The sequence below is a fragment of the Eurytemora carolleeae genome, unplaced genomic scaffold (assembly GCF_000591075.1).
Source record: "Eurytemora carolleeae unplaced genomic scaffold, Eaff_2.0 scaffold341, whole genome shotgun sequence".
In the NCBI taxonomy this organism is placed as follows: Eukaryota; Metazoa; Arthropoda; class Copepoda; order Calanoida; family Temoridae; genus Eurytemora; species Eurytemora carolleeae.
Genome location: NW_019396231.1, coordinates 249,271 through 263,054, shown reverse-complemented (window position 1 = coordinate 263,054; position 13,784 = coordinate 249,271). Strand labels below are relative to the sequence as shown.

Genomic DNA, 13,784 nt, shown 5'->3' with positions numbered 1-13,784 from the left:
ATGAGTCAGCTAGTACAAATCCGATGGATTAAAATGTACCAATTGAATATGGCAGATTTATGAGTCAGCTATAGCTGGTGAATTAAAAATTCACGGATTAAGTACTAAATCGCTTGTATTCAAAAGCTTCTATTGTGAATATCAAGTTCAGGCGTGGAAGAAACATCTCGTTAATATACAAAAGTTACGATCTCTGTGTTCACATTCTTAAATTATTCTGATTTCATCTTGAAATATTTCCCAGAAATGGCAGATTTACCAACCAACATTAAACATATTTAGTGGTGATTAAACGTTACTGGTTCAACATGTGAGCATCCTGAAAATTTGCAAGAATACATTTTTAACGTGAGTAAATTTTGGAATTTTATGTTTGGATAAATGTAATTTTCAGAATAGTTTAAATCTAGGATGAACAGAATCAACCAGAAATCTGTCAAGAAATGCAGCTTAACTGATCTTATCAGGTATAAATCATGTTTATTTAAGAGGATTAGTAGGAGATAAAGGGTAGGGGGATAGGTGGCGACAAGTTCGACATAAAAGTAGGAGATGGGTAGAAGGATAAAGGTATTCGGACAGTAATGCAATGAGATTAGGACAGTAATACAAGGAGATTAGGACAGTAATACAAGGAGATTAGACAGTAATGCAAGGAGATTAGACAGTAATGCAAGGAGATTAGGACAGTAATCCAAGGAGATTAGACAGTAATGCAAGGAGATTAGGACAGTAATGCAAGGAGATTAGTACAGTAATGCAAGGAAATTAGGACAGTAATGCAAGGAGATTAGGACAGTAATGCAAGGAAATTAGGACAGTAATGCAAGGAGATTAGGATAGTAATTCAAGAAGATTAGGAAAGTAATGCAAGGAGTTTAGGACACGGGAAGCAAAGGGGATTAGGACATAGATAAAAGCCAGGGGACAGTAGAACAAGGTTATTAGGACAGAGATAGCAGGACAGGTAGAGAAAAGGACACAGATATCAGGACAAGATAAGTAGGGCACGTGAAGCAGGTAAGACATTATATAATAGTGTAGTGGGACAAAATAACAAAACAGGAATAGCAGAACAGGAGTAGCAGAACAGGAGTAGCAGGACAGAATAGCAGAACAGGAGTAGCAGAACAGGAGTAGCAGAACAGGAGTAGCAGAACAGGAGTAGCAGAACAGGAGTAGCAGAACAGAAGTAGCAGAACAGGAGTAGCAGAACAGGCTATTAGCAGGACAGGAGTATCAGAACAGGCAAGCAGGACAGAATAAAAGGAGTAACATTAGTAGAATATCAGGACAGGGGTATGCATAGCAGGACAAGCATAGCAGGACAAGCGTATCAGTATGCAGGAGTAGAAGGACAAGGTGTAAGACAGGCAAATCAGAACGAGGATGCACGTCAACAGGACAGGGTGGAAGGAGTAGAGTACCTAACATTTAGTTCCAGCATGGGACATCTATTTGTACATTAATGTGTCCACAAATGATTATTAATTTAAAAACATGGAGTACACGATGAGCGCGGAAACTTTTACCATTGCACTACATACTGTGAGTAATTTCTGAAAATTTTAGGTTGACACCTCTTAAATTATATTCGATAATCACCTCCAAATTTATAAAAACTGCTGAAGAAATTATGAAATTATCATGATAAATGTCAAATTCTTCGTTTTCAATTAGGGAACTCGGATCCGTTGGAATTTCTAAAAAACATTAAAAATAAATGAGTTCGGCCCATAAAGCCGTCATAAATGCTCGCTTTTTAGAATAGGACTGGAGGTTTTTTAACTTAACTCCGTCAATTTTTTAATTTTTCAAAAATTTCAACGGATTTATTCTTTTTGGACAAAAAAGAAAAAATTCTTTTTGAGTTATGTAGAGATTTTTCAAACTTTAGCAGTAATTACATCCTAGAGTTTTTTCGGTTTAATTACTGCACTGTTTCTGAAGCAAGAATGCACAAGTCACTTGCGGAGAAACCACAAATGAAAACTTGATCTATATTCCTAATAAATAAATTTCAAATATTCGTGCAGAAGTTAACAGGATCTGTTTTCAGAAAGATTGACGAAGAATCAGAAACTGATTTGAGAGGTTCAGTGTCAAGATCAGGATCAGGATTAGGCTCAGGTTTGGGATCTAGATCAGGATCAGGATTAGGTTCAGGTTTGGGATCAAGATCAAGATCAGGTTCAGAAACAGGATTAGGATCAGGAGTGCAAGGACCCAGTTCTAGAAACAAAACAAGAAATATCCAGGCAAGCAAAACTAAAAAATGTTTTATAATAATTTTTTTTAATTTAACGTGATTTTTTTCAGAAAAGTTATAGTGCAGATAATCAATCAGGTGATTTTAAAAACTATTAAAATGCTCTCATTTAAAATATAGTAAAAATTACCTGAGCCATTAACGTGAAGGACCTGGGAATTCTAGACAAAGCTGGCGATCCACGCACAAATGTTTAGCTCTTTGTTTATATCATAATAAAAATATTCTTTTTATATGTATAGTTACGTTTATAAGCGCAAACTTAAGAGAAAATCATTCTTTCTGGTTTAATACTCTTAAATAGAATATTGATATATATATATTCTTTGAGAGAAAAAATCTTTAATATAATAACTACATATTTTTAATATAATAACTACATATTTTTCATGTTTTTCAAATCGTAGGTTATCTAAATACAACTGAGAAAAGAGATAGATTTGGAATATCAAAAGGTAAAAATATTAGATATTTGTTTAATGTTAATGGGACTATCCAAGTCATTTTAAGTTAACCCTCCATTTTAAGAGGTGTATACCAGATTCCCAAGAACCCTTGACACCTGAAATAACGTGTTATTTAGCTTAAGTAGTGTTTAATTCTGACGTTGTTTCTAAAATCACAAATGAAGGACCACTTGAAATTACATTTACTGTTCCTTTAAGCTGTTTTTTTTTCTTAAAATAATTTTTCGTTTTCTAAATATTCTCAGGCTCTGGGGCATCTTCTTTCACTCAAAGAAGTTCTACTCTTCTAATTCAGAATCTGAAGAAAGAAGTTGAACACCTCAAGAGTAAGGTATAAAACCACTTCATCTATCTCAACTATACTTATATTTCTCTTTAAATGGACTGTTGTTTTAAATCAATGTGACCTAGCATTTAAAGTAAACAAGGATACCTTTTATGTTTATTAAATTAATTAAATTAAATTATGGAAGAAATTATCGTTTTTCTATCTCGAAAAGTGTTTAATTTTGACAATATGCTCCATGGCTTTTGAAGCAAAAATGAGCAGGTCACTTTACAAAGAAACCTTAATAATCAAGTATATCACAAATAAAAAAATACTTGAAATAACGTCTAGACTCTAGAGTAAGTTTTAGTATAAACCTAAAATATCATTCTTACAAACATATACAAGAATAAAAAAATTTGGGATTCAGTGATACAATTTCTTTTATGCTTTTGAACGTTTTAAAGGCAAATAAATACAATATTGGCAATAATGATTGAACAGCTGAAAACTGATATAATTTATATTTTAAATATTGTAGTTAGATGAGCAAAACAAGTTGGTGGGAAAACTAGAGTATGCTCTCAGTAGGAAAACTAAGAGTTGCTCCGACTGTAGTGTTAAAGATGAAATTATAGGTCAGTCAAGTCAAAGAAGATTAAAAAGAGGCCGAATTTAAAGAATTTGAGCCACTGCTTAAATTTGAGACACGGCTCAAATATGGTTGGTTCCACTCTTAAATTTGTATTCAATGTTTCAAGATTTAAGCCGGCGCTCAATTGAAACCGGTTTTTGGTGGATTTGAGACGCGGCTAAAATTCATTAAAATTCGGACTCAATAATCTTTATATCAATGTTTATAACCATCAAAACTGTACTGTAGTTTCTGAGAACCTGAGAGCCTGTAAAGCACTGAGTTTGTTTACAATCCTCCCAGAAACTGCAGTACATTTAGTACAACATTAAAGCTTATAAAAACTAAAAGAAAATAAGTTATATGATGTTGGCACATTTTTGTTCACACATTGAACTTATTGCTTTTCTAGTTATCTAGAACCCAAATTTTTTTTATAAGATAAATAATCAACCTTCAATCTTCAATACAAAGTAATCTTAAACAAAAAGTGCGAACATTATATAATTTCCAGCAATGTTCAAAATATGTATTTACTCTGGAATTTTAAAAGTTTGATTTTTTATTTATCACTCCCCCACTTTTATCTATTTAGGTGAATTAGAGTCTAAACTTCAGGATACTGAGACTGTTTTACAAGAGGTTAGAATTGCATGGGTTCCAAGCTCTAAAAATCTAATTTTGCTAAGTTTTATTTTATTTCCACTGACCCTCCGTTTAAAAAGTAGAATGTCCGATTGTGAACTGTGCCCATTAGTAAGATATTTTAGAATAGAAAACAAAATAATTATTGTGCATGGTTTCCATATTAGAGTGATTGCGGATTCATAGCAGCAAAAACAAAGTACAGAAATAGTCAAAATTCAACACTTTAAGGTAGAAAAATGACGGTTTCTTCCTTATTGATATTCAGATAAAGAATGAGAGGGTAATAAATAAAAGGTCTCTTGAAAATACGTTCACAGCCCCTTTGATTATAATTATATTCATTTAAAGTAATAACTGCCTAGACATGGGATTCCATGAATGAGGGTTCAGCTGATCCTGTAGTTCAGTTTGATGATATTATTATTAAAGTTCATCAACTAAACAAACTTATCTCAGATGGGTTCCAGGTTAGCTTAGATTACTTGTCTCATACTCTAATTTTCTAATCTCATTATATTTTTGACCCGATGTCGTAGACCTTTGATACTGAAGAGTATACATTCTGCTAGATAAAACAATCAAAGTTTAAAATATCCAAGCGTGCAAAGATGTAAGGATTTGAAAGTAATTGTCTTTGGTAAGCTAACAGTTCCTGTTTTTAGATTTTAAGTTAGGCTATCACAAAATCTGAAAAATGGAAGGTTCAATATTCTATTGCCCAATCTAGTTAAAATCAGACTATCCTGTATTGGTGTTTCTTGCCTCAAAAAAAAAAAATTGGGGTCATCAAGTTGAGGTGTGCGCGGAGATCTATCTTTAGTTAGTTATATAAGTATAGTAACATAGCTTGCATAGCTAGGTTAACTGTCTTACTTCTCTTTACAAGACTAAGCATCTGTTAATAGGACTATCCTAGATGCAAGTAGGAGAAAAAGGCACAATGCGCGTCATTATAGTAATATCCTAGATGCAAGTAGGACATAGTGAAGGCAGGTTTAATGCTTGTTTTACAAAGTATTGATATCCTAGATGCAAGCAGGAAACAGAGAAGGAAGGTTTAATGCTCGTCCTAATATTAATAATATCCTAGATGCAAGCAGGAAACAGAGAAGGAAGGTTTAATGCTCGTCCTAGTATTAATAATATCCTAGATGCAAGTAGGACACGGAGAAGGAAGGTTTAATGCTCGTCCTAGTATTAATAATATCCTAGATGCAAGCAGGCAACAGAGAAGGAAGGTGTAATGCTCGTCCTAGTATTAATAATATCCTAGATGCAAGTAGGACACGGAGAAGGAAGGTTTAATGCTCGTCCTAGTATTAATAATATCCTAGATGCAAGCAGGCAACAGAGAAGGAAGGTGTAATGCTCGTCCCAATATTAATAATATCCTAGATGCAAGCAGGAAACAGAGAAGGAGGTTTAATGCTCGTCCTAGTATTAATAATATCCTAGATGCAAGCAGGAAAAAGAACAGGAAAATTCAATGCTCGTCCTAGTATTGATAATATTATCCTAGATACAAGCAGAACACGGATTAGGAAGGTTTAATATCCGTCCTAGTATCAATCATATTATCATAGATACAAGGAGGACACGGAAGATTCAATGATTGTCCTAGTAGTAATATCCTAGATGCAAGCAGGACACAGAGAAGGAAGGTTTAATTCTCGTCCTACGGTTGAACTAATCATTTTTCAAGATTTCTTTATCCTTGACTCTTCGGTTAGAAAATATACAGATCAGGTAGTATTTTTGATAATCTTTTATTTAGTTATGAATTCTTTCATTTAATTTCTAGTTTTTTGATCCATATTTAGTAAAAACCTTAATCACTAAATGAAAAGATACTTGTACAAAACTTTCAAATTATTAAATTCTCTTATCCATCTTTTTTTGTCAGACAGGACATGCGTTTCTACAGGACATCCTAGACGGTTACTTTCCAACAGAACTAGAGGTATCAGTTGAACATAATTATTAACTATTTTAACGCATTTTAAAGCCTTATTCTCCCATAATAACCCGATTTACATAGAGCTTGTATACCGCTTTGGAACATCAAAAGTTTGCGTACAAAAAATCTGTTATGTATCCTTAAAAACTTCAAGATTTTTTTTTGTGTTTCATAATTTTAATTTTAATAAATTTGCTCTTATTACATTATGCAAAATCTTGACTCTGATAGAAGATATAAGTTTCAAGACATAGTTGAATTGAACCTAATTGCGCTATTAATTAAACTTGCTGAAAAGTAAAGTTTAAAGGAACTGTCAGTTTAATATCAAGTGATCCATCATGCTAAGAATAAGTCCGTCATCCTTGATCAGTTTAGAGTTTAAAGAGTAAAGTTGTTAATTATTCACGCTACTTTGAAAATAAAGGATTAATTAAAATTACACATAGAGCCACCAAACTGTAAAGTTACTTAAACTAAACGGTATAACAATAAATTGCCTTTGGTGCTTATCTTTTTATATAAAAATCATAAGTTTCATGATTAGTATCAGTAGAAAGTATCATATTTCATGTTTCTTATTTCAGGAGAGTTTTCCCGACGGAGTATACATTGATATCATAGATAGGCGTAGCGACAAGCTTTCTGCTTTACAGTAAGCTCACATCTTAATTATATTCCTATTCAGAAGCTTTCAACAACAAAAAACTTAAAAACCCAAAATTATTTTAAGATTTCTATCATTTATTTAAATTCATAAATCTTTGCAACAATTAAGAAAAATATAATGAAATAAAAAATATAATGAAATAAAAAAATCTAACTGAATAGCTTGTAATTCAATACCTAATGTTTGTTGTTCCAAGGTTTGGGTTCCAGGGCTCTGGTAGGAAGCTTGAGTCCCGACCAGGATCTAGCTGCTCATCTATCCAAGAACTAAACGAACCTTCAAATAGTTCCCTCTCAATCTCTTCCTTCTCCTCCTCCTCAGCTAAAATATACAGAACGTCTTCGCAAGAATCTAAAAGAAAAAAACAAGGTTCTTTTTCTTTCTTTTTGAAGTCCCGAGATTTAAACTCTAGCCTCTGAAGTTATATTTGACCCAATCCAGTGCAGATCATTTGGTCTCCTCTCAATGATTAGATTTTTTCTTAATTAAATCAGATTTGAATAACAAAGGAATTGAGTTTTTACCACAAATTCTTATTTTACAATTGCTATATCTTTGCAACCTGATGATGTAAGCCTTAGATATTTCAAACTATCGTTTTTTGATCCAAAATGATTCACAGCTTGAAATATCTATAAGGTCTCCGACATTGAAATGCAAAGATATAAGGATAAGAAAATCAGAGTTTGTGACAAAAACTCAATTCCTTTCTTACCAAGAAGAAGGGACTAACACTGGAATGCGACTTTGAACCAAGGTTATAATGCAAGGAAAGTTAATTGCAGTTTTGTATACTCTGGGTTCTTTCTGTGCGGAATTTGTAAACAAAAACAGATGCATCAGTGTTCGTTTAGTATCCGATGAGGGTAAAAGCATTAAATTTTGATAATGTTGATAATTTACATAATAGTTTCCTATGACCAGAATATTTCATTGATTTTTTTATGTGAAAGATGGATCCCATGTCAGGCGTCCACATCCGTCTTGTGTTTACATTTAAACTGTTTAACAGCTTGATATAAATCCAAATTAAAATTGAAAGTCGTCTTCATTTTTTTAATATATGCGACGACGACTGTATTTTTGTAAATCATCGAAATTTATATGAAAAGGTTTAGGATAACAAGTTGTTGGTTTAGGTAACTGTGGGCTGTACAGGGACAACAATAATACAACACGGAATAAAAGGTTAAAAATAAATTTGTTGATTAATATTTTAAGATGTTTATTTTCTTTTTTTCTTAGATCTCCTAAGTTGTCATCCCCTTTGCCCAGCAACAGAGAGAACTTAAGTAAGTTTCAAAAGGAATTAAGTTTTTGCCATTAACCCTAATTAGGCTGGGGTGGGGCTTTTGGCCCCCCCCCCCCTCTGTAGTTTTTTGTCCTAGTACTCTTTTAACACTATCACCGTGAAATTTTGTGACTTTTAATGAATAATGATTTAAAGGTTTTTTTGTTTAAAAAATATATTTTTTTAGAATTATAGGGTAGGGTACAAGGCGGAAAAAAAGTTTGGTCTTTGAAAAAAAATCTAAAATAGCCTATAACTTTTTTGTAACTAAAGCTACAGATCTAAAAACTATTTTTTTGAAAAGCTCTGGAAGAATTTTAAAGTGAAAAAGTTATCGGTCTAATATTTTTTTCTTTGAGCTGATGAAAAATTGGGCTATGAAAATTCATTTTAACCCTATACCTAAGGCCTTTTTCAATACATAGGTTCACATCCCCCAGCCTTTATAGGGTTAACCCATGGTCGTAGATCAATTGATTTAAATTTGAAATATTCGAAGTTTACTCCACCAGGTTGCAAAGATACTCGGATTAGAAAATTTGTGTTTATGGCAAAGATTCAATTACTTTGTATATAAACCAGATAAATAAACCAAAAAAATTCCGGTGTCTGAACACGTTTTTGAAGCCGCCCACCACGGAGTACGGACCCTATATTCGCTTGTCCATCATAAACAATAACATTCTCTTAAAAAGTATCTTTATTATTTAAGATTCTAATGGTAACATGAAGACCAAGATCAAAATAATCGGACAAACTATCGATCCCATAATACTAGGTAAAATATCTTTATATAATCTTTGTTTGTTCGATCATAACTCATGAATCCCATGCTCGTTTTGCCTCAAATTTTGATCGAGTAACTCGGTAAAACCACGAAAACGTTCTTAGCTTGGTTTACATATTTTTAGGTAAGTGTGTTGACTATTAAAATGTATAGGGAAAACTTAGCTTCCAGGCGAAAATGGGTTCCTAAGCTTGTCATTTATTATGTTGTAGCATGTCAATGGCTGTTTTATGCAAGGTTGCAAAATACTTTTTAAACTTCCATGAAGAAAATCATTAATTTTGATTTATAATGAAGAATTGTTTGGTGAGGATACTATTGGATATATCAAGAACTGTTTACGAGAACAATTTTCTTGTAAGAGGTAAAGTTTAATTACTATAATTACTTCAAACTGACCCTATTTGATAGTTTACTGGAATGCATACACCCATACATTTTAACCGACATAGTACATACATTTTAACCGACATAGTACATACATTTTAACCGACATAGTACAGACATTTTTAGCGTTTTTTTTTGGAATTGTATTGACCTTTATGGTTGCTAAAGTACATGTACCCAAACCCATATATTTAAATCGACAAGTAGGGTTATACCCACAAAGAATGAGACTTCTGTACACCCTTTTTGTGTCTTTATTGTTACACTTCTGGTGTCCCTGCATCTCTAAACTTACGTTTTTCTTTGACAAATTATTAAACAATTAATAATTATAAAAAGGTAGAACACCAAGTTACATTTTTAGATCAGATTCTGGTTTTACAGGTCGTCGTTAAAGTGTTTTCCTTTGTGAGTAATCCTGTATACATTACTTGTATCTTTTCATATTCATTTTTCAGGGTACATCTGTATACCGGGATATATTTCAGGGTACATCTGTATACCGGGATATATTTCAGGGTACATCTGTATACCGGGATACCAGAGAAAGTAAAAACGAGAGGAATACAAACCCTTTTACAACTAGGAAATATTTTATTACAGATTATTTTTGAAGAAAAATTAAAACCAGGGTTAATAAATTAACAACTTTATTTATCTAAACTTTTGATATATAGATAAAAGTAGATTTTAAAAAGTCAACAATCAAAATCGTAAAAAAGGGATTCAAGTTTACGCGCGTATATGGGTTTAAAACCATCATGGGTTTTTTTTCAAAAAATAAATATTGCAAAACTTTATAACGAAAATACCAAACTGTTTTAAACAACTTGTTTGTTACCATTTCAAAGGAATTGAGTCTTCGTTACAAACTTAAATTTTCAAATCCCTATATCTTGATAGTGGATACCTTTGATATTACAAACTTAGACTATTTTATTTAACATAATTCATAGTTTTATATACTAAAAATCAACGACATTGAGTTGCAGAGATATAAAAATCATTGTTTGTGTCAAAATCTCAATTGCTTTATATTTAAATCTAATAAATATATTTATAAAGGTTTGGTGCCGAATGGTATTCTCCATATGCAAGTACTGCGTTAAAAAAATATTAGTCGGAAATAAATAAATAGAAAACCAAAACATGATTTTTTTAAATTAGTATATATATGGCTAAAATTGCAAGATAAGTAGAAGTAGATATATCAATTATTTTAACCTGAAAATGTTTAAACCCAACCCGACGTACACTACTACACTACGGGATAGTGCGCAGCTTCAAATATGTTGCTTAATAACAGGTTAAGAAAATTAAAATTTATTTTTACCATACAAAATTAGTAATTTAGTCTATTCGATTCTTCAAAAAAGTTTTCCTTAGACTTCCTTGAATTTCATTGCAAAGACGACATTAAAAAACAATTGCAAACAAAGGAATTGAGTCTTTGCCACAAACTCTGATTTTCTAATCCCTATATCTTTTCGACCCAATGTTGCAGACCATATATATTTCAAACTATGAACTCTATCATATCATATATTTAAGTTTTAAATATCAAAGATTCGCACCATTATTTTGCAAAGATATAAGGTTTAGAAAATTTAAATATGTGGCAAAGACTCAATTACTTTCTAAAGAATTTAAGATGATGACGAAAAGAAGAATTGATTCGAACATTAATTTAATCGATAGCTTCTTTTGAAAAATATATATTCCTAAGCAACAACTTGATGTATAGAAATTTTTTTTACGGTTTTCATCTGGGTTCTTAAATAATTTCAAAAACCCGAATATTTAGAGCAAACAAAAGTAAAAAGATAATATAGAGGTCGTTAGAACGGACTCTATGAAAACACGGTGAAATAATCTGGACGTGGAGATACGCTAAGGAGGCCGATAGTCGTCTTCCACAATAACAAATTAATCCTGATATTTTTCTTTTTAATTCTGCACTCTCAGTTCAACTAACCAACTATCCTGCCACTCTCTTTAACATGTGTGTAAAACAATTCACAGAACTTTAAAACACGTGGTTTGTATTTTTTATGTACATCTTGGTTTGTTTTTTATTATGTACATCTCGATAACTAAATACTATTCGTGTTTTTAGCCTAAGGTAGGAACTAAACTATCAAGATCTAATAATTATATTAATAATATATACATCAAAAAATTATATTAGCAAATTTTTAAAAGTAATTTTGCAAATAAAATATTGGCAAAAAATATAAGCGCCTGGTAAGTTTAAACAATTAGATCGAATTTTCATTAGAATAAGTTTTCATCACATTTATCTCTAAAGTTAATTTGAGATACAATAAAAAATCTGTCAATTTTGTTGAATCGATCCTTTATCTTGGAAGTTGAGTACTTTTATCAGAAAATAATGATTTAGTCACAGATTACACAGATTGAACAGGAAAGTAAACAGATTTTTCACATGTTTACAACAATAAGGCTGTCTCTTTTAACAAAGATTTGAAGGTACCATTGTGAATCAGAAACTTCCTTCTATAAATACAGGGTCATTTAAAATTACCTTTGCAGTCCCTTTAAAGATGCTGCACTAGTTACAAGATAAAGATCAATCAAATAGATTATCAAGTACAATAGGTGGCAACAGAGAAATGGACCAATTTGACGTCACAAGTGACAAATATAACGAGGAAAACGAAATTTTCTCACATTAGTTGATAAGTTTCAAAGATTATATATAAAAAGTGTAAAAAAAGACAAAAAATATCACACAAAATTGCACTTATTTTACTGTAAGATAAGCATTTTATTTTAGAATTATCACTTTTACTAATTATTACAATTATTAAGAATTTTGTCGGACACAAAAACTAAGTTGACACTTATGACGTCAGACTACAGCTGTACTGAGAGTGACGTCAGACTACAGCTGTACTGAGAGTGACGTCAGACTACAGCTGTACTGAGAGTGTACAAATTTAACGTTGCCATCTATTGTATTAGAATCTATTTGGTATGAACAAGATTATCGCATCTATAAACTACATTTTATCTTTTTATTGAAACTGCATTATCTATTGGATTTACTTTTTAAAAAAACAAGTTTGCTTGGAGGGAGTGCTCAGAAAAATTTAAGAAATCGAAATCATGAAAAAGAATTTTATTAAATTTCTTCCCGATGTTTCTAAACGAGAGTTTTAAAAGACATTCTTCTTAGACCCAAAAATGCTGTCTTGACAACATTTTCTGAAAAACAGACAAAAGAAAAGATAATTAAGTTTATTTTTTCATTGTAAAGATTGAAATAAAGGAATATATATTCTTTGTAATTAACCCGGTGGTGTAAACCTTTGATATTTCAAACTGTTATGCTTTGATCTAACATACTGCATAGCTTGAAATATCAAATTTCTATGGCATTGCAGGTTGCAAAGATATAAGGATAAGAAAATCAGAATGACTCAATTCCTTTACTAGCAGTTTTATTTTATTACAATCGACACTGCATATATTGAGTTGAAATGAAATTTGAGAAATGATTAGTATGCTAAATCCTGACTTTAGATACCACTGTAGAGTGTACACCTTGTAATGCCATAGATGTATTTGCTTCTTTGGTTAAAATGAAAAAAATATTTGAAAAATAACAACTTTTCTTTATTGTAAGTCAAACTTTTCATTGAACGTGATAAATATAAAGATCTAAGAACACATTTTTGTCAAAACTCAAAAACACAACTGACATTTTATACTCTTTAGTATACTGGTACTGAAACAAGAGTGATTCACAGCCTACAGTGTATCCTCAAAGACATTTTTAAATTAAAACATTATGAATAGCTACTTAAAAAGTCAAATCCAATGGTGCAAATGAAAAAACCTAAATTTTGAACCGCATTAAAAATAGGTATTACAAATTTTCGATCCGATTTCTGGGAAATATCTGTAATGTATTAAAAGAATAACGCAGAGTCCATTAAGAAATTTTCTAAGCTTTTGGGGCGTTCTGCGATAATTTGCAGTACATGGACCAAAGATTTAGTGGCGTTAAGATGAGAGTGTAGTTGTAATCTTTAGTTAGGATCATTTGAGAATTTATCCTAATGTTGGGTAGATTCATCTTATCTGATATTAAATGTCAGCATAACAAACATGGTCTTTTTCCGGGCATATGAGTCATAAATACAACCACTTTTTGCAGTAGCCTCCCTAAATAACACTAATGTTTGTTATAAAAGTGCAAAGCATTAAACAGAACAACTTGAGTTTAACAAATTTCTTTATCTTGTATCTTGTATTAATTTTCTAACAACACATTCCAAGGAATTTAAAGAGAACATTATAGAAATGACAATATGATATTTTTAATGTTTTTGAACTTTACAAACACTTGGCTCTATATAGTCATAAGTGTAAAGGGGAGG

The 13,784-nt window shown here is 31.5% G+C and overlaps 1 protein-coding gene across 4 annotated transcripts; it reads left to right on the top strand.

Moving 5' to 3' along the window:
* Positions 1 to 373: 373 nt before the first annotated feature.
* On the top strand, positions 374 to 10,526 carry LOC111698799 (UBX domain-containing protein 11). 4 transcript variants are annotated; one of them, XM_023469240.1, is made up of 19 exons: positions 374 to 467; positions 2,060 to 2,130; positions 2,167 to 2,258; positions 2,320 to 2,347; positions 2,677 to 2,724; positions 2,982 to 3,067; positions 3,546 to 3,642; positions 4,234 to 4,280; positions 4,649 to 4,753; positions 5,922 to 6,032; positions 6,190 to 6,246; positions 6,831 to 6,898; positions 7,110 to 7,282; positions 8,053 to 8,101; positions 8,159 to 8,205; positions 8,917 to 8,982; positions 9,289 to 9,355; positions 9,837 to 9,964; positions 10,444 to 10,526. In XM_023469240.1, exons 1-19 carry the CDS (start codon positions 412 to 414, stop codon positions 10,485 to 10,487), a joined length of 1,440 nt encoding a protein of 479 aa, XP_023325008.1. In that variant the 5' UTR covers positions 374 to 411; the 3' UTR covers positions 10,488 to 10,526. The 4 variants fall into 4 exon arrangements, with proteins under 4 accessions (XP_023325008.1, XP_023325009.1, XP_023325007.1 ...); XM_023469241.1 differs by having other exon boundaries at positions 2,060 to 2,258; positions 9,897 to 9,964; XM_023469239.1 differs by having other exon boundaries at positions 2,060 to 2,258.
* Positions 10,527 to 13,784: the final 3,258 nt, after the last annotated feature.

Excerpts from the sequence above, each read along its gene's own strand:
- LOC111698799 (XM_023469239.1), top strand. The coding sequence starts at position 412 with ATGAACAGAATCAACCAGAAATCTGTCAAGAAATGCAGCTTAACTGAT. Across the intron at positions 7,283-8,052 it reads ATCTAAAAGAAAAAAACAAG|GTAACTGTGGGCTGTACAGG; the intron begins GTTCTTTTTCTT and ends TTGTTGGTTTAG. Across the intron at positions 8,983-9,288 it reads TATCGATCCCATAATACTAG|AATTGTTTGGTGAGGATACT; the intron begins GTAAAATATCTT and ends TTTATAATGAAG.